This window comes from Giraffa tippelskirchi, chromosome 7, assembly GCF_054371585.1.
Source record: "Giraffa tippelskirchi isolate mGirTip1 chromosome 7, T2T-mGirTip1v1.2.pri, whole genome shotgun sequence".
Classification (NCBI taxonomy): domain Eukaryota; kingdom Metazoa; phylum Chordata; class Mammalia; order Artiodactyla; family Giraffidae; genus Giraffa; species Giraffa tippelskirchi.
In genome coordinates, this window is record NC_137281.1 from 160,564,929 (window position 1) to 160,583,478 (window position 18,550).

General features: G+C 51.2%; 1 protein-coding gene across 25 annotated transcripts in view; it reads left to right on the forward strand.

Moving 5' to 3' along the window:
* Nucleotides 1–18,550, forward strand: part of TDP1 (tyrosyl-DNA phosphodiesterase 1) — a 72,972-nt gene that overhangs the window by 40,973 nt on the left and 13,449 nt on the right. For all 25 annotated transcript variants that reach the window (XR_014059750.1, XM_081510854.1, XM_081510857.1 and 22 more), the window contains one exon: nt 13,052–13,154. Coding sequence is in view for 24 of the 25 variants with exons in the window: in XM_081510854.1 (XP_081366980.1) it covers nt 13,052–13,154 (103 nt within the window). In the remaining variant the exon portion in view is untranslated. The remainder of the gene's footprint in view (nt 1–13,051; nt 13,155–18,550) is intronic.

Sequence of the window (18,550 nt, forward strand, 5' to 3'; positions counted from 1 at the left end):
CCTGGTCTGCAGTGGCCCGGGAAATTTTGAATGAACGGATGGTATCCCTCTTCAATTAAGTACCATTCATTTTCTGAATGCTTCTCAGCTTTTAAGTGTGTTTTCCTTTCTGTACTGTCCAGAACTCTTGCTTATTTTCAAGGATTTTCTCAAATCTTCCCCTTTGAGGCTTCTTCTAGCTCAGCAGACATGAGTCGTCATTGTTCCTTTGTGTTTTTGTAAGGCTTCCCAGGTGGTGCAGGGGTAAAGAATCCACCTGCCAGTGCAGGAGACTCAGATTCCATCCCTGGGTCGAGAAGATGCCCTGGAGGAGGAAATGGCAGCCCACTCCAGTATCCTTGCCTGGGAAATCCCATGGATTCAGGCGCCTGGTGGGCTACAGTCCGCGGGGTCACAGAGTCGGACACGACTGAGCGCACACAGACGGCACTTCTTGCCTGGTCCTTTTACATCTTCCTTGTGCGTTTTGGGGGTGTTCGTTGGCTTCAGTTTATTATGCGCTGCTTGGGAGCCCGTGCCAGGGGCTTACTCTTCTTTATCCTCAGTATCTAACACTGTGCTCAGTTATGTTTAGGGACCAGTGCATATTTGAATCAGAGCCCTTTACAAAATTCTTCTGCTCACATAGATCGTATGTACATATCACAGACCAGGGGTGTACAGAGCGAGTTTGTCTTCTTGTTCCCCAGCCATCCTGCTCATCCTCAGACCACCACTGCTGGTTTCTTCGCTTTAACCCCGTCAACCCTTTCAACCTCAGGTAGCTCGGATGCTGATATTATCCAATCAGCCGTCATACTATGGAGGAAATAGCCCTGAGATAGAGTCCAAAGATCCGTGTCCTAAGTTGGGATTGCCACATACTAGCCTTGCCACTCAAATCTTGGAAAAATCATTTCTTATCTGGGCTTTTATCTAACTTGCGGAATGATCAGAGGACAATGATAAGTAAATGTGGATGTTACCCATTAAAGTGTATGAGGTGTTAAGTGTTAGTTAACCACTTAATTTTTACTGGCTGTTGACAACCACGTGTTATTATTAAGCTCATATTCATTAAACCTCTAGGGAGTCAAGAAAGCTTATCAAGACTTTATCTGTTTGGTTTATATGACATATGGATGTGTAATATGTGACCTAAAGACTTGATAAATAAAGCCTTTTCTCATCTCAGTGTAGTTAAGTTTAAGACTAGTCATAATTATTCTATAAAATCAACACAAGTATATTCAGCCAGAAGAATATGTTCAAAGAAACTTAAAATTAGCACTTTGGATTGAACTTACTAGCATGTTATATCGGCAGGCTTTTTGTCTGGTTGCTTTTATGGAAAGCTATTTATAGTTCTCGATGCTACTGTGAAATCATCCCATGTTTGATAGGCAACCTATTGTGGAAATTACCGGAATGTAATGACAAAGACTGTTTAAATTTTACCACAGGACCAAGCAGGCAGGAAGATGAGCTTGAAGCAGCAGCCTTGGCTGAGAAGATAGTGCCTAGACGTATTTGCAAACCCCAGTGAGGACGATTATGAAAGCTGTGCATTGTTGGGGGGCAGACTGGGATCCTGTCACAGTTGCCTAGCAACCGACAGGCATCGCAGGATGGTCGGGATGAGTAGAAATGTTGGTGCTGCCACTTTAGGGGAAAACAAGACAAGTGCTTGGCTACAAAACCACTGCAGCTTTTTGAAGAAACATTAAGGGCACTCTCGCCGCCTCTGCTTTTCCACACTAGTGCGGTGCTTCTTTAATGTCTGTTCCTTTGATTCTGAAACAAATAGTCTTTTTCCTCCTTTGAGCTTTAAAAAAAAGAAATCACATTGGACTTCGGAGAAAAATTACTCCTGGACGCCATTGGAGTGGACTCGGCTCCCTGGCACTGCGGCCCCAAGGCCCTGGTATTGGCTGGTTTGCCTCGTGTGCTTGGTTACGGATGACTGTCATCAGTACAAAAGCCTGCAGACAACCTTCTTTATATGCTAGAGGTGATCGCAGGTCCCTGCTCTCTTGTGCGCTGGTACAAGTAGACCAAGGTCAGCGCACGCCCCTTTCATGCTCGTGGGAGCAAGTCTCTCGAAGCGCTATCCCTGATGGGAGACAGCTTGGGACCCCCACCCTCGGGTCCCTAGACCTTCGTTCTTCAGCATTGCTAGGGACGAGCTGTACCTGTGGATGCAGGTGAGGCGCTGCCTGGGAGGCCTGCAGCAGGAACCGGCCTCCAAAGAACACGCCTCACAGATGATGGCAAGTGCTTGTGTTCAGTTCAGTTCAGTCGCTCAGTCGTGTCCGACTGTGCGACCCCATGGACTTCAGCACATCAGGCCTCCCTGTCCATCACCAACTCCCGGAGTTTACTCAAGCTCATGTCCATTGAGTCGGTGATGCCATCCTACCATCTCATCCTCTGTCGTCCCTTTCTCCTCCCACTTATTACATGCTCATTCACTGAATCCTCCCAGTTAGTAGCGAGGTACTCTAATCCTCATTGTAGAGCTAGGAAAGCTAAAGCAGAAAGGCCTTAAATGACATTCCCCAGGAGGCCCAGCTGGCAGGGTGATGGAGGTAGGATTCACACCCTGAGAGTCCAGCGTGACTGTTTGGTGCCTATGTGCCGGACGCTGCTCTAGGCTTTGGTGCTAGATGATGAACAGGGCGTGGTCCCTGCCCTCAAGGAGCTTGCATTCTAACTGTTGAGGCCCTGGTGCCTTCTGCTTTGGGGTCAGCCCTGCTGGCTGAGGCTTGGGGGAACACACAGCTCAAAAGCTCATGGCAGCCTCATTCCCTGAAGACCACCGTGCCAGACCTTGCCTCCTCCTGGTTAGCAGCCTCCCGCTCTGCTAAGCCAGCCATCTCCCCCCAGCTCTTCTCTCCCAGTGTTTAGCCCAGAATGCTCTGACTTCCTGCCCGTTACTTTGCCAGAGCCTTACTTCCCTCCTCCCGCAGTGAGGTTTTGGTTTCTGTCCGCTGTGGCCCCTGCTGCGTGCTCAGACGACAGCGTGGCTGCTGTGACTGGACTGAGGCTGCTCTTCCCTAGCCTTTGTGCATCCTTCCTCTGCTAGTCCATCCACCGACCATCCCTTCTGTGCCAGGATTTGATACGGTCCAGTGCTTAAATCTTCCGGGCTGTTTTTTTGGGGGCTACATCAGAGACAACATTCGGAATCTTAAATAGTTCCCTGACCAGGGATCAAAGCTGTGCCCCCTACAGTGGAAGCTTGGACTCATGCCCACTGGAGCGCCTGCCTTACCCACTGGAGAGTCCCTTCAGGGCTTTCTTGAAACGCTTCTTCATCCTGGTCATCAGTTCCCACTTACTAGTCAACATCCGAGGACTTGAGCGAGGGCCTGACTCCTCCGGCTTCTGCCTAGCTACTCTGTTCACACCAAACCCAACCACGTGGCACAGAGGTTCACGCCTCCCAGAGCCTGGGTCTTCTGGAGGTTTCTGTCATCCCACTTTGAAGTCCCTTCTCATCTAGTCTTTCATCTGCTCTGCCTTTGTAGATACACATTCAGCCCCTGTTCTTAATAGCAGGCCGGGCCTGTGGGCCTGCCGATGTCCCGAGCTTGGTTAGTGATCGCTCGGTCTGCCAGTCTGCCAAGAGCTTGATCAGTTTGGAGTTAGATGTGGGCACACATTCGTGTGTGTGTGTGTGTGTTCAGGGGAATTCACAATTCACTCTGTGGCGGTTAAGGGCGTCCAGGGTGGCAAAAGCCGGGGAAGGGATGATGCAGAGAAGAGAGAGACCACTTCTGCGTAAAATAAGCATGCTTTGGGACGTGGTCTGTCTTGTGTGTGCTAGTCCAAGGGGACACACCAAGTAGAAGAAACCATGTACTTGAAATCCTGAGACCGGCCATGCTGCAGGGGGCGGCCGGCCGGCCGGCGGGGCCGGGCTCGTGGCCCCGGAGTGACGTCAGCGGACTGAGGCTTCTCAGGTCCGGGCGCTCAGTGCCTGTGGGCACGGGAGTGGGATGACGCACAGCGTTTTGCTAATGTTGCTGACAGTGTCTATCATTGTTCAAGGCTTTGATGTGCTGTTTTCACAGTAATGCCATCCTGTGCTCTCTGGATCCAAGGAGAGCACGTATTTCATGAACGTAGAAATGGCGCAGAGCTGAGGCTGCTCCTCAAGGACGTGGTCGAACCAGAGCTTGAACAGCTCCTTCTTCCAAGTCATGTACTCTTTCTGGAATTGGTTTATGGGATAAAAAAGAGGAAATAAAGCATGAGGGCAGAAAAAACTACCAAGAAGCTGGTGCAAAGTTCCACACAAAGGTGGCCGCAGAAGGGCAAATCAGAGGGGCGTTCACATAGAGGCCTTCTTACAGAAAGATCTGCAGGACACAGGAGCAGGCTGGCGAGAACAGGCCGGGGGCAGGTGGAGGAACCAGGTCTCCCTCAGGGCTGTGAACAGAACCGTCCAGGAGAATTGCCGGCACGGCAGGGTTTGTGGAGCCAATTGCTCACCCCAGGGAGGCTGCCCACATGTCTTGGACAATCTTAATGGAAACCACTCGTGGGCTCCACAGCTTCAGTGCTGTTGGCTGTGAGGCTCGCAGAGGCTGCACCCCCGGGGACCTGGGGAAGCGGAGGCCAGGGGCTTGCTTTCACAGATTTTGTTGGGGGCTCCGGGGCGGGCTGATCTTCAGAAAGCCTTCAAAGGGCCCTCAGGTGAATTGACCGGGTCCGGGCTATTCATCAGACCTTTCAGTGTTACCTGGATGTGCGAATGGTCCACTGCCCACAGCCACACCTCTGCTGCTCGACAGCTCCTTCCGTTCTCTGAGCTGCTTCCCTGTGTGGGGGGTCAGGGACTGGGCTACAGCGGGGGCTTTGTGCTGTGTCCTTGGAGCCCTCGGGGTTCTGGAAACCACTATCAGAGCCCACTGTCCTGCTCTGAATAGCGGACTCCGTAGGTTTAAGAAAAGGGCTTCCCTGGTAGCTCAGCTGGTAAAGAATCTTCCTGCAATGCAGGAGACGTGGGTTCAGTTCCTGGATTGGGAAGATCCCCCTGGAGAAGGGAACGCCTACCCACTCCAGTGTTCTGGCCTGGAGAAGTCCATGGGGTCGCAAAGAGTCAGACATGACTGAGCGACTTTCACTTCACTTCATGTTTAAGAAAAAGTAAATATTACAATAGATAACCTCCCAAAGCCTTCTAACACCATTTCATAGATCTGTTAAAAGTACCTATACTTTCCAGGACTTCCCTGGTGGTACAGTGGCTGGGACTCCATGCTTCCCATGCAGGGAGTCTGGGTTGGATCCCTGGTCAGGAAGCTAGATCCCACATATTGCAACTGAGGCCTGGCACAGCTTAATAAACAAATAAATCTTTTTTTTTTTTAAGTATTGATGCTTTTCAGATGTTACCTTCGTGCCGTGCTTTACAATTTCCTAAGCACATTAACCTTATTGTTGATTGTTACTTTATTCATCCCTCATTATAACCCAGTGAAGTGAACATATGGTGCTAAACCCATATTACAGTCAAAGAAATTGATGCCAAAAGATGTCAAGCCCTAGGTAACAGCTGGCCAAAACCGAAACTCAGACCTGCACCTGTGGTGGTTCTTGTCGATGTATGGCAAAAACCACCACAATATTGTAAAGAAATTATCCTCCAACTAAAATTAATTAATTAATTTTAAAAAAATCTTATGAATCTGTTGCTCTTTTCAAGTCCTTGTTTTGCCTGTCCACCACAGGAGACGGACCAAAATAATGGAACATTTCCGTCAAAAATGAAACAGCCAACAATTCTGGCTCATTGGTCACTATTAAGTACACACTGAAATTCTTTGACATGATATTCTAAATACCAATTTTGACTTGAGCTTTGAAAAGCAACTTTTGATCCCACACCACAGTATTTTTTGCCATTTTGGATTCTGGATGCTAACCTGATAGCTTCTAAAGCCCTTGTAAGTTTGATTTGTGGGATCAAAAAGAGAGGGATCCTTTTACAGTGTAGATTGACCTTTAGGTTGGACTGTGCTGTGGAATGAAAGCTCAGCTTCCAAATCCAGATTAGAAAGGGGGCCACAACTGCGACTGAGAAACAGTGAGGGCGCGGCAGAGACTGGATCTCTCCGCCTATCTGGTGAGCAGAGTCAGGGTCATCACTTGCAAAAACCCACGCCCAGGTATCTCTTCTAATGCTGCACTGTGCTTATTAGTGAAAAAGCATGGGTCATAATTGTATTCATTTTTCTTTTCCTGCTGACGTTTCTTTGTTAATATATTGTAAGTCAGATATCAGCCCCCAAAACACAGCTGATATGATGTGTCCTTTGTGGTAATTAACCTCACGAGACTACTGGACATCTGCTTTAATTTTAACCATGATTTTAAATTCCTGGCACTGTATCTCTCATATCTGTAGTGAAATTTGAGGGACATATATGTGTATCCAGGAGACCCAAATCATTCTTTACAAAATAAAATAGAAGGTCACTCTATCTCTGCCTCGGACACTTGTGCTGGGATTGCTAAATCAGTGAAGCAATCTGATGAGTAATTTTTGAACCCATCTACCACTATAACCCTCTAGGATTAGGAGACCTGAATGGACCTGCCTTCTGGAGAATGCTATTGCTTGGTGAGTCCCACCAGAGAAAAAGAAAGAGTCACCCTTCCATAAATTTAGCCAAGTATCCTAATGGTAATAGGTAGCATCTGTTAAGCATCATGTATGTGCCTGGGATCTTACACACCTTATCTGATATCTACACACTGTGTTGTGTTTTTTTTAATATTTATTTGGCTGTGCAGGGTCCTACTTGTAGCATGCAGGGTCTTTAGTTGCAGTTTGTGGGATCTAGTTTGATCCCTGTGAGAGGGAGATCCCTGGAGTCTTAGCCATTGGACCAGCAGGGAGGTACCTGCGCATCACTTTTATGAGGCAGGTGTGTTACCCTACTCTGTAGGTGCAGAACTGGAAGATGAGCAGGGTTGGCCCTCATTGTGATTGAAGTGTGTGCGAACTCGGGTTCTGCTCTTAGCCATTGCTCCACTGTGCCTCCTGCTTAATTGTCAACAGTTAGACCTTTCCTCTACATTTTTGTGGTTAGTTCTCTAACTGCAGGGTACAAGTCTTGATACATTGTATCTTCTAAGCCTTTGTGTGTCAGGCTCTTTTCTTGAATTAATTACACGTCTCTCGCTGCCTAACATCTGCAGGATTCTGTGCCAGCAGACATCTATGGGCTAGAATAGCCATCAATGGAGTCTTCAAAGAGCTGGAGTCTGTGGAGGAAGAAAGGGCTGTCATCACAGTAGTGGGCAGGGTGGGAGATGTCGTGGTGGAGGAAATGATGTTTGCAAAGATGTGGAGGTAGTCAGTATATCAGTTAAGTTAAGGGTAGAGGAATGGTGAAAGGGCATGACGCAAGATAATACTGAAGGGCATAGATTTGGTCACACTGTGGAGGTTCCTAAGTGCTTTAATAAATGCTTAAGGAGAAAGGGTGTATTGGTGCTGAGAGAGCCCCAGGAGGAAGACGCAGTCTGAGACAGGGCAGTCCATTTGGTTCTAAGGTCTGGACTGGGAAGGACTGAACTGGGGAGATCTTCTTGGAAATAGAAAGAGGATGTTACGGACTTGCCTGGTGGTCCGGTGGTTGGGAACCCACCTGCCAGTGCGGGGGACATGAGTTCGAATCCTGGTCCACGGAGGTCCCACATCCTGGTCCACAGAGAGCCCCCATCCTGGTCCACGGAGGTCCCACATCCTGGTCCACGGAGAGCCCACATCCTGGTCCACGGAGGTCCCACGTGCCCTGGGGCGGCTAAGCCCGCACACTCTAGAGCCCATGCTCCACAAGGGAGACCCCTCAGTGAGAAGCCTGTGCACCACACCCGCAGGAAGCCTGCCTGTAGCAACGAAAACCCGATGCAGCCAAGAATAAAAGATGTTATAAGGGGCAGAAAAAGAAGAAAAAACTTGATACCTGCCTCTATATAGTTGCCACGGGAGCCAACAAGTCCAAAAGACTGCAACGTCTGAGCCTGCCTGAGACTGTGGACAGAAGCAAATTCAAAAGGAAGCTGGTTTTCAGAAGGGAAGGCATGCTGATTAATTTTCGATTTTTAGAAAGTTGGGTTTGGGATGACCACGCGGTATCCCCACGGAGAAATCCAGCTTGTGATTGGTGATGCCCATTTGGAAATTTGGTGAGCTGTCCAAGCTGGCCGAGTCTGAGCATCATTTTGTTCAAGTAACAGTTGCAGTTGGTGAGTGGGAGGGTCCCAGGGAAGAGACGCGGGTAGAGGCGCAAGGACAAAGCATCAGTCTGGAGAGCACAGTCGGCATCCTTCAGTCGCTCGGCCATGTCCGACTCTTGCAACCCCATGGACCGCGGCACGCCAGCCTTCCCTGTCCATCGCCAACTCCCAGAGTCCATCCAAACTCATCCATTGAGTCAGTGATGCCATCCAACCATCTCATCCTCTGTCGTCTCCTTCTCCTCCTGCCCTCAATCTTTCCCAGCATCAGGCCAGGGTCTTTTCCAGTGAGTCAGCTCTTCACATCAGGTGGCCAAAGTGTTGGAGGAGCTTCAGCTTCAGTCCTTCCGATGAACACCCAGGACTGATTTCCTTTAGGATGGACTGGTTGGATCTCCTTGCAGTCCAAGGGACTCTCAAGAGTCTTCTCCAACACCACAGTTCAAAAGCATCAATTCTTTGGCGCTCAGCTTTCTTTATAGTCCAACTCTCACATCCATACATGGCCACTGGAAAAACCATAGCCTTGACTAGACGGACTTTTGTTGGCAAAGTAGTGTCTCTCGTTTTTAATATGCTGTCTAGGTTGGTCATAACTTTCCTTCCAAGGAGTAAGCGTCTTTTAATTTCATGGCTGCAGACACCATCTGCAGTGATCAGGGCTCCGTAAACTACCCAGTTGAATAACTGACTGTTGGTCTGCATGGCTGGGGGCTTGGGGGGAAGGCTTCCGCCCCGTGGAGGCTTCGTAGCGCGTGCCCTTCCTGGGCTGAGCCGCGTCTGTCATGCGGAGCCCCTTCTCTTGCACATTTCTGGTTAGGGCAGCGCCGAAGGAGCCATGGCGTTAGCTTGTTGGTGGGGTTTCCACTCGTTGCTTGTGGTTCCAGCTTGTTCTCCACCGTGTTCATCCTTGCTGGCTCCTGCCCGCCCTGCAGACTTCTGGCTGCGGAATCAGGGCAAAGTCAGCAAGGTTACTTAGACTACTTTACTGACTCCTGGAGCTCTGATGTCAAATTCCTGTAAATTATATATATTGTATATTACACACACGCACCAAAGTGCTTCTGCTTCTCTGGTTGAAGCCTGACTAACATGCATCTCCATCCCCATGAAGCCAGTATTTCACTCACTATTACTTTCTTAGTAATGGCTTATAGTCAGTCCACTATATGCGTAGTTCCTTCATATCTGTAGTTATATATCTGATTCAACCCAACCACCTGACTTTCTTAGAGGCTTACTTCTGATGAGCAGTACAACACAGCACGTCCAGAGTCCCGCCCTCCAAAGTTCTCCAACTTACAAGTGTTTGATACCCCAAAGAATGCAAAGTCAGTTCAAACCCAGCCCTCTCTAGCGATGGAGCACAGCCAGTACCCAGATGAAAGCGCAGCCTTGGGGGGAGAAGCTGCAGCTCAGGCCGGCAGGAGACAGAAGAGACACGGGGAAGTGAGCTCACGCGCAGCAGTGGTCACAGCGGCAACCAGGACAGGCAGTGGACGTGAGTCCTGGCCAGAGAAGATGAAGCTAAAGCTGCTTTGGCATTTCAGGAACAAAAGAGCTTGTCGTTAGGAGCCTTGTGGTGCCACTGTGCCTCTGCCAGACACTGGCAGGCGCCCACCCTCACCGCCCACACATGCAGCATGCAGGTCAGAGTCTGCACATGTACACCCCGTGTCCTGGCTGCCCTGCGTACCGGTGATCCAAAGTGTACTCGGAGTGTACAGAATTATTAAGGATGCTATTTCAGGGAATAAAAGTTTATCCCCTAGACAGCCTGGAAGAGACTTTTTTTAGTCTCATTATTCAGGGTAGACTTTAAGGCTCCAGGTGCTTAGAATTCTGTTAGAAGCCAAAGACAAAGGAGGGCTGGAAGAGACCATCTGAAGAGGTGTCCTCACGGTCTCCATTGATGTTTACCCTGGAATAAGCCCTCAGATCTTGGGATGTTGAGGAAAATGAGACTAGTGAGGGAGGAGTGGGAATTGGCCTTCCAGAAAGTGCCTTTAGCCTGCAGTGCTCTGCTGACACGTGGAGAGAGTTACCAGGTGGTGATAATCTAGAAAGCCGGAGAAAAATTCACAGGAAAACGGCTTCCACCTCACACTGGTGGGTTTTGCCATTAAAACCTGTGTCTGCCGGGAGGCATTACTAGTTCACATTACTAACAAGCGAAAGAAATAAAAGCAAGCTGTCATCTTGGACTTCTAAGAAGCCATATTTTTGCCTAGAGTCATAATACTACTGTATTGTCAGCTTCCCGCTTCCTCTGCTTTTTTACGTTTTCATGACACATCGCAGATGGTGATGTTCATGACTGTGGCTCCTGCGCATCAAAGCAAGTCCCCTGGTCCGTTTAGGAGGGCAGAAGGTCTGGGAATACACTTCTGTGTGTCCCCTGGTCTGTTTAGGAGGGCGGGGGTGTCTGTGAATACACTCCTGTGTGTCCCCTAGTCCGTTTAGGAGGGCAGGGGGTCTGCAAATACACTTCTGTGTTTTGACGTTGTCTTGATTGCGTAAGAGCTCCCTCAGCTCTGATCTCTGTGCTTCTCCCATCTGTTCCCATAGAACCCTGACCAGAAACAGTTCTGTTCACCTCGCTGGTGCCTGTTTCTCCTTGACTCGGATTCCCACAGCAACAGTTTCGGCCCGCAGCTCAGGAGAATAGCTGATGCCCCAGCGATTGAATTCTTAAATATTCTGTTACCCAATGAGGTCAGGCTTTAAGGGTCTAAATAGCTGAGGTTTTCTCTCCATTCTAAAAATGAAATAGAATTTGGGTGAACCTAATTGAAAAGATGTTTCCAGCGAGTATTCAATTTTTGGGTGAGAGGTTCTGGCCCGATTTGCTGCAGGAGAGTTTCCAAAGATGAGCCTTTTCATCTCAGCTCCTGACGTCTTGCTTGCCTCCTGACACCTCCCCTCTGGTCAGGTCCCAGCCTCCTTCCTTCCACCGCGATTCCAGCCATATCCACAGCTCTTGATCTGCATAAAACATGATGCTGTTTTCTTTTGACTGAAAGTAAAAATTAGCAGAAAAAGGAATATGTTTATCATCTTACTAACTCGGTAAAGTGATATTGACATAGTTTTTCTTTTTTTAACTATAGTTGAGTCATCATATTAATTTCAGGTACAATATAGTGATTCAGTATTTTTATAGATTATACTTGGTCTATAGTTTTCTATAAGATAATGTCTCTAGGACCTCCTTGGTAGTCCAGTGGTTAAGAATCTGCCTTCCAATGCAGGAGACATGAGTTCATCCCTAGGTCTGGGAAGATTTCCACCAGGATCCCGTCCATGGGATTCTCCAGGCAAGAATACTGGAGCGGGTTGCCATTTCCTCCTCCAGGGGGTTGTCCCAGACAAGGGATCACACTGGAGTCTCCTGCATTGGCAGATGGATTCTTTACGAAGCCCATACCGTGTATCCTTGGGGTCTATGTATTTTGTACGTAGCAGTTGGTACCTCTTAATCCCCCTCTCCAGTCTTACCCCTCTGCTCCTCTCTCTCCCCACTGCGACCACTGGTTTGTTCTCTATATCTGTGAGTCTGTTTCTGTTTTGGTATATTTAGTTGTTTCTTATTTTTAGATTCCATACATAAGTCATAACATACAGTATTTTCTGTGTCTGACTTCATAAGCATAATACTCTCTGTGTCCATCCATGTTGGTGCAAACGGCAACAACATTTCACTTTTTCACGACTGAGTGATATTCCATTGTGTATTTACGTAACACACCACATCTTTATCTGTTCATCTGCATTGGGCACTTGGGTTGCTTCCATATCTTGACTATTATAAATAATGCTACTGTGAACATAGGAATACATGTATCTTTTCAAATTGTTGTGTTTTTTTTTTCCCTTAGAATATATACCCAGGAGTGGGTTTGTTGGGTCTTATGGCAGTTCTGTTTCTAGTTTTTTGAGGAACCTCCATACTGTGTCCATAGTGACTACATCAGTTTACATTCCCACCAACACTGCACCAGGGTTCTCTTTTCCTCACATTCTCACCAACATTAATTTGTTATTTGTAGTCTTTTTGACAATAGCCATTGACAGAGCTTCCCAGGTGGTATGGGGGCTTCCCAGGTGGTGCTAGTGGTAAAGAACCCTCTGCCAATGCAGGAGACATAAGAAACATGGGTTCAGTCCCTGGGTCGGGAAGATCCCCTGGAGGAGGAAGTGGCCACCCACTCCAGTATCCTTGCCTGGAGAATCCCATGGACAGAGGAGCCTGGCGGCTGCAGTCACAGGGTCACACTGAGTCGGACACAACTGACGTGACTTAGCACCCACACGTTGCCAGGTATGGGTTGCTCACTGTGGTTTTGATTTCTATATCCTTGACTTAGTTTTTTCTTAAGTGAAGCTTTTATGTACAACAACATCAGACCTGGCTAGGGCTACAGGAAGGGTTTTTCATAGGAAGAGGGGGGAATCTTTCTAAGGAAGGATAATCATTTTAATAGCCTTCCCTCAAGGGAAGACACAGATGAGGGTGAAGCTGTCTCCAGCAGTTGGATAAACCTTGAAGATTATAACACAGCAGGATTTACATTCCTGGAAAACCCCATGGACGGAGGAGCTTGGTAGGCTACAGTCCATGGGGTCAGAAAGAGTTGGAGACGACTGAGTGACTTCACTTTCAGTTCATTTTCACTTTTCCCCAAACGCAGGGCTCTGTCGGAAGCTGAATGGATGTGATTGCGGCTCTGGGCACTGACTGTTGCTCTCGCCACTGGGGGGGTTTGACCCGCACTGAGACGCCTCACTGAGTCCCCCTCTGTTCTTGTCCCTGCAGCGCCAACCTGTCCAAGGCCGCCTGGGGCGCGCTGGAGAAGAACGGCGCCCAGCTGATGATCCGCTCCTACGAGCTCGGCGTCCTCTTCCTGCCGTCAGCGTTAGTAAGTCCACGCGGCTGCCTGACCGGCCGTGAGCGAGAGGGAGAGGGGTGCGTGCTCCCTTCTTTGGGCTTCCCAGGTGGCGCTAGTGGTGAAGAACCCGCCTGCCAACACAGAAGACATGAGAGATGCTGGTTCGATCCCTGGGTCGGGAAGATCCCTGGAGGAGGGCATGGCAACCCACTCCAGTATTCTTGCCTGGAGAATCCCATGGACAGAGGAGCCTGGTGGGCCACAGTCCATGGGTCACAAACAGTGGGACATGACCGAAGCAACTTAGCATGCACACACGGAGGTTCTCTTCTTTAGTCTCCATGACCTGCCCAAGGTCAGGAGGTCAAACAGCTGTGAATTTATTTCCCCAGTCACTGTTCTGGATGCCATGTGATCACTGCTCTCAAGGAGTATATCCAGTTAGTGATGGAAGACCCTGCTTGGCTAAAGTTAATAACAGTCTTTAAATAAAGATTGTGAACCAGAACATGAAAGTTACTATAAGGTAGTAAGTGACGCGTCACCAAAGGGAGGAGTCAGCCAAGTGTGAGGCTTGTTCTGGGGTGGGGTGACTGGAGACTACCTTCAGGAGGAGGGGGCAACGAAGGATCCTGAGGCTTCTCAGTCAGCGGAGAGGAACAGGAAAGGCAGGCTGTGAAGGAACTGGCCTGAGCACAAGCCTGCAGGCAGGGAGGCTCACAGCATCTGCTGGAGACAGGGTCCAGGGGTCCCCGAGGACCTGCAGTCACACTCACGGGGAACCCTCGAGAGGGCCCCACAGGGAAGCCGTGTCTTTCTCTTAGTGTCCTTTTGTTGCCACTAGCTGTAGTTGACTTGGTGCTAAGCGCACCCGTGATGCTGGCCCTCAGCACTCCACTCGGCCTGGACCAGGAGACTCAGCCAGGGGAGTGCTGTGAGCTGGTCCTGAGACTTCCCTCCAGGCCCTGCAATGTGAGGGCATCGTCTCGAGGCGGGCTGAGAGCGCCTTTTCTTGGTCTCGGGGGTTTCTCACAGACTGTCCTGGGGCAGCCCCATCACAGATGGGTCCGCAAACCAGGAGGTGACTTCCCCAGGCTCCCCCAACTCAGCGGATCAAGCAGCCCCCAGTGCTCCATCCCCCGACCCTCCTGTGATCGCTCAGCTGTGTCACCGGGAGGTAGTAAATCCTCAGCACTAGGGAACTAATAGTCATGTGCTGTAATCACAGTGGCTATAGCTTTGAACTCAGGGTAGAATTATCTTCCAGTAATAGCTTAAGTCGTGGAATAAATTCTGTGTCACTCATTGGCTTTTGTTGCCAGCATCTGCAAACTTCCAGTCCTTTTTAACTGTTCTGACATGATCCCTCATCACAAAAATGAAAACAGGAAAGAAGTATGCTGCACTTACAGAAGATCTCAACCCCTCTAAGTGACTGAGTTTTACCTCCGATGTTGCTTCTATGTGTACATTACAGGAAGAATGGCCATAATCGTTTAGAATCCCCAGAATGACTCTAGACTAGACTCTTCGCTCAGATGGTAAGGAATCCGCCTGCAATGAGGGAGACCTGGGCTTGAACCCTGGGTCAGGAAGGTCCCCTGGCACCCCACTCCAGTCTTGTCCTGGAGAATCCCATGGACAGAGGAGCCTGGTGGGCTACAGTCCGTGGGTCACAAAGAGTCGGACATGACTGAGCAGTAACACACCACTGTAGAGCATTCCAGAAGAAACAGACGGTCGGTTTTTATAACGACCATCAGGCAAGAAGATTATCAGATGGGCTCCCCCATGCTGCGCTGTGCCAGCAGGGTCAAGATCGAGGCCTCCAGCAGGGGGACCGTAGGATAGACTCGCTGAGGCGGCGGTTCTCGAGGGAGCAGTTCCTTGTTGTGTTTCAACGTGCAGATCCCACGCTTCACGGCAGGCCTCCTGCACACACTCAGGAACCCACACACCGCCTCCGTCTCGTCGTCAGGCTTCTTCCCATCTGGGCAGATCGCCATGTCCTTCAGCGAATCCCCAGTGACTGGGCAGAGTGCTGAGATGAGGCATGTGGACAGCACACGGGTATCTGACCTGCCCCCCAAGGGCCTGACTGTCAAGTTGAGCAAGGAGGTCATAGAAGTGAAGCAGGCGCCTTGTGTGAGAGACGCCCCAGGTGTCAGCCGGCTGTGAGACATGTGAGGAGGGCTGAGAGACGCCCGTGGGACGCGTGAGGAGGGCTGAGAGACGCCCCGTGGGACGCGTGAGGAGGGCTGAGAGACGCCCGTGGGACGCGTGAGGAGGGCTGAGAGACGCCCCGCGGGACGCGTGAGGAGGGCTGAGAGACGCCCCGTGGGACGCGTGAGGAGGGCTGAGAGACGCCCGTGGGACGCGTGAGGAGGGCTGAGAGACGCCCCGTGGGACGCGTGAGGAGGGCTGAGAGACGCCCCGTGGGACGCGTGAGGAGGGCTGAGAGACGCCCCGTGAGACGCGTGAGGAGGGCTGAGAGACGCCCTGGTGCGAGCCGGCCGTGAGGTGCGTGAGGAGGGCTGAGAGACGCCCCGTGAGACGTGTGAGGAGGGCTGAGAGATGCCCCATGAGACGCGTGAGGAGGGTTGAGACGCCCCTGTGCGAGCCGGCCGTGAGGCGCGTGAGGAGGGCTGAGAGACGCCCGTGGGACGCGTGAGGAGGGCAGTGGCCCCGAGTGAGCAGAGCCCAGAGGTCTCGTGGTGTCCAGGGTCTTCAGGTGCGTTTTACAGAACCCGGCTTGAGCTGCCTTAGGCCCACCGAGGGGGAGTGGGGTGGGATCTCAGGGCGGGAGGGCAGTGGAGCCATGGGGGGCTGGGCCGGCCAGCCCGGGGCCGGCGGCGGGCGGCGGGCTCTGTGGGCTGCCGCCCCTGCTGCAGCCCCGTCGTGGAGCTTCTCAGCCCCGCCGCGGGCCGTTCTGCGTTTCTAGTCACTGCGCAGGCTTGGGTCTGCCCTCCACGCCTCTCTCCTTCCCAGCCCTGGCCCCCCAGGAGGGGCCTGCCTGCAGAGAAGGGGGTTTGGTGTGAGCTAGGAAGCCACCCAAGAGGTAGGAGCTGACTGCCAGAGTTTCACCCGTGAGCGAGTTGACGTGTTCTATCTGCAAGAAACAGCTAAAGGGTTTTTGCAACACAGGAGACGTTGTCCTTCAGCCGCTCTGTCTCCTGTGCGTCACGTCCCGTTCTGCGGAGCTTCCGAGAAAGGGGCAGACCTCTATGTGGCCCTCACAGAATCAGCATTCATGGATTTGACCTTGAGGGCCACCCAGGGATCTGCGCCAGGTCATTAGTCATCTTGCGGAGGCTGCAGGAGCCCAGAGCGAGACGTAGCTTGTGAAGGAGAGGCCCTCCCCGCTCCAAGTGTGCCCGGCTCGTTCCTGGACTTGGTGCCTGGGGTGACCCCTCGCACAGTCAGCTCCGCTAGCACCTCCCGCCGCCTCCTTGGTCCCCCGGGAGCATGAGGAAGCAGACGCAGTGGGGTCTTCATTCTCGGGAAGCCTGTGCCGCTGTCCCAGCCAGGCAGCCCTCCCTTGGCCTCTTTCTCAACACCCCAGGCTCCCCGCTGACAGGGTGGTGCCCACACACACTGTGGGGATCATCTTCACTTAGTCCACTGATTCAAACAGGAATCTCGCGGAGACACCCCGGAGACGCCTGGGGCAATGTTTACCAGTTCCCCAGTATCCCACACCACCCTTGTCGGGAGCCTTAATCTATGTTACGGATGACCCCTGAGGCTCCCCGCCTCCCCCCACCCCGCACCCCCATCTCTCTCGTCTCCACTCCAGGTGCTGCTCCTCTGCACCCCACAGCCTTCGAAAACGGGGGCTTGTCCTGTGTGCCCTGTGTTGCCATTGTTGACTCAGGCGTCTCCTCAGCTGGGCTGGGAGCTGCTCTCAGGGGAGGGCCTGGCACACGGGAGACTCTCACTGAAGTCTGTTCATCGGTGGTGCTCCCTTGAAGTTCCTGGAGCACCCTCGCCCCTTTGTGTGGGGAAGACAGATATGCAAAGCAGTGACTATGTGGGTGATGGGGCTTTAATCAAAGGGGTATTGGGTGGTGGTGGTGTTCAGTGGCTCAGTTGTGTTCGACTCTTTGCGACCCCTTGGACTGCAGCACACCAGGCTTCCCCACCCTTCACTATCTCCCGGAGCTTGCTCAAATTCATATCCTTCATGTAAGTGATGCCATCCAACCATCTCATCCTCTGTCGTCTCCTTCTCCTCCTACCTTCAATCTTTCCCAGCATCAGGGTCTTTTCCAGTAAGTCGGCTCTTCTCACCAGGTGGCCAAAGTATTGGAACTTCAGCTTCAGCATCAGTCCTTCCAGTGAATATTCAGGGTTGATTCTCTTTAGGATGGACTGGTTGGATCTCCTTGCAGTCCAAGGGACTCTCAAGAGTCTTCTCCAGCACCACAGTTCAAAAGCATCAGTTCTTTGGGGCTCAGCCTTCCTTAGGGTCCAGCTCTCACATCCATACATGACCACTGGATAAACATAGCTTCGACTAGGTGGACCTTTGTCAGCAAAGTGATGTCCCTGCTTGTTAATAGGCTGTCAAGGTCGGTCACAGTAGATGCTCGTGGGTCTTGTTAGGAACAGTGTGCAGCGTGGGATGGCTCACCTGTAGCCATCTGTTGAAACTGACGCGTGTGCACACAGACGCGTGCTCACTGTCGTGGCGCCTCTTGCGTTACTTACAAACAACAGTCCCTGCCCATTCAGAGGCTTAAGCTTTCTGTGCTGCCCGTTGTCTTGAACGGCTGCTGCTAGTGGTGCGGTCTGAGGCCCGGTGTGATGTCTGTCTTGGGGTTTCTCCCTTCAGTGCTGTCAAGATAAGCCTTTTAACACGTTTACCTACACGTTTGCCAGAGACTTGCTTAACACCCTGTTCTCTAGTCGTTCTGTCTGGACACCATCCAGACCCGGTTTCTGGACATCAGCCCTCCTTTGTGGCCCTCGGGCAGAACTCCATGTGCGAAACACCCACTTTTCTGAGTTAGCAGCAACCAGAATTGCCACTTCTGTCCTTCGCCGGTGGGCCATCCCGATGTCTGCGTTCCTGAACGCGGACTTGAGGCCAGCATTGCACACGGTCAGGATTTGTGCTCAGCACTGGCCCAGCCTCAAGCGCGGCAGAGGTGTCACCCGCAGGAAGCCAGCAGCTCTCCTTCCCCGTGGCCATCTCAGGGGCCGGTCACTCCGGAGCTGTGTGAGTGGACACTGTGGAGCAGACCGCAGTGGGTGGAGAGCCAGCACTTCCCATTCATAGTAATGATGCCATTGGAAAGTTCTGGGATGGATCTGAAAGCCGATAAGTTCCCGGTAACCAAATACCGATGGGTTCCCATTTTTTTCTGCCTTTTTTTTTCTGGCTGCACCAGGCCTTAGCTGCAGTATGCAGGATCTTTAGCTGT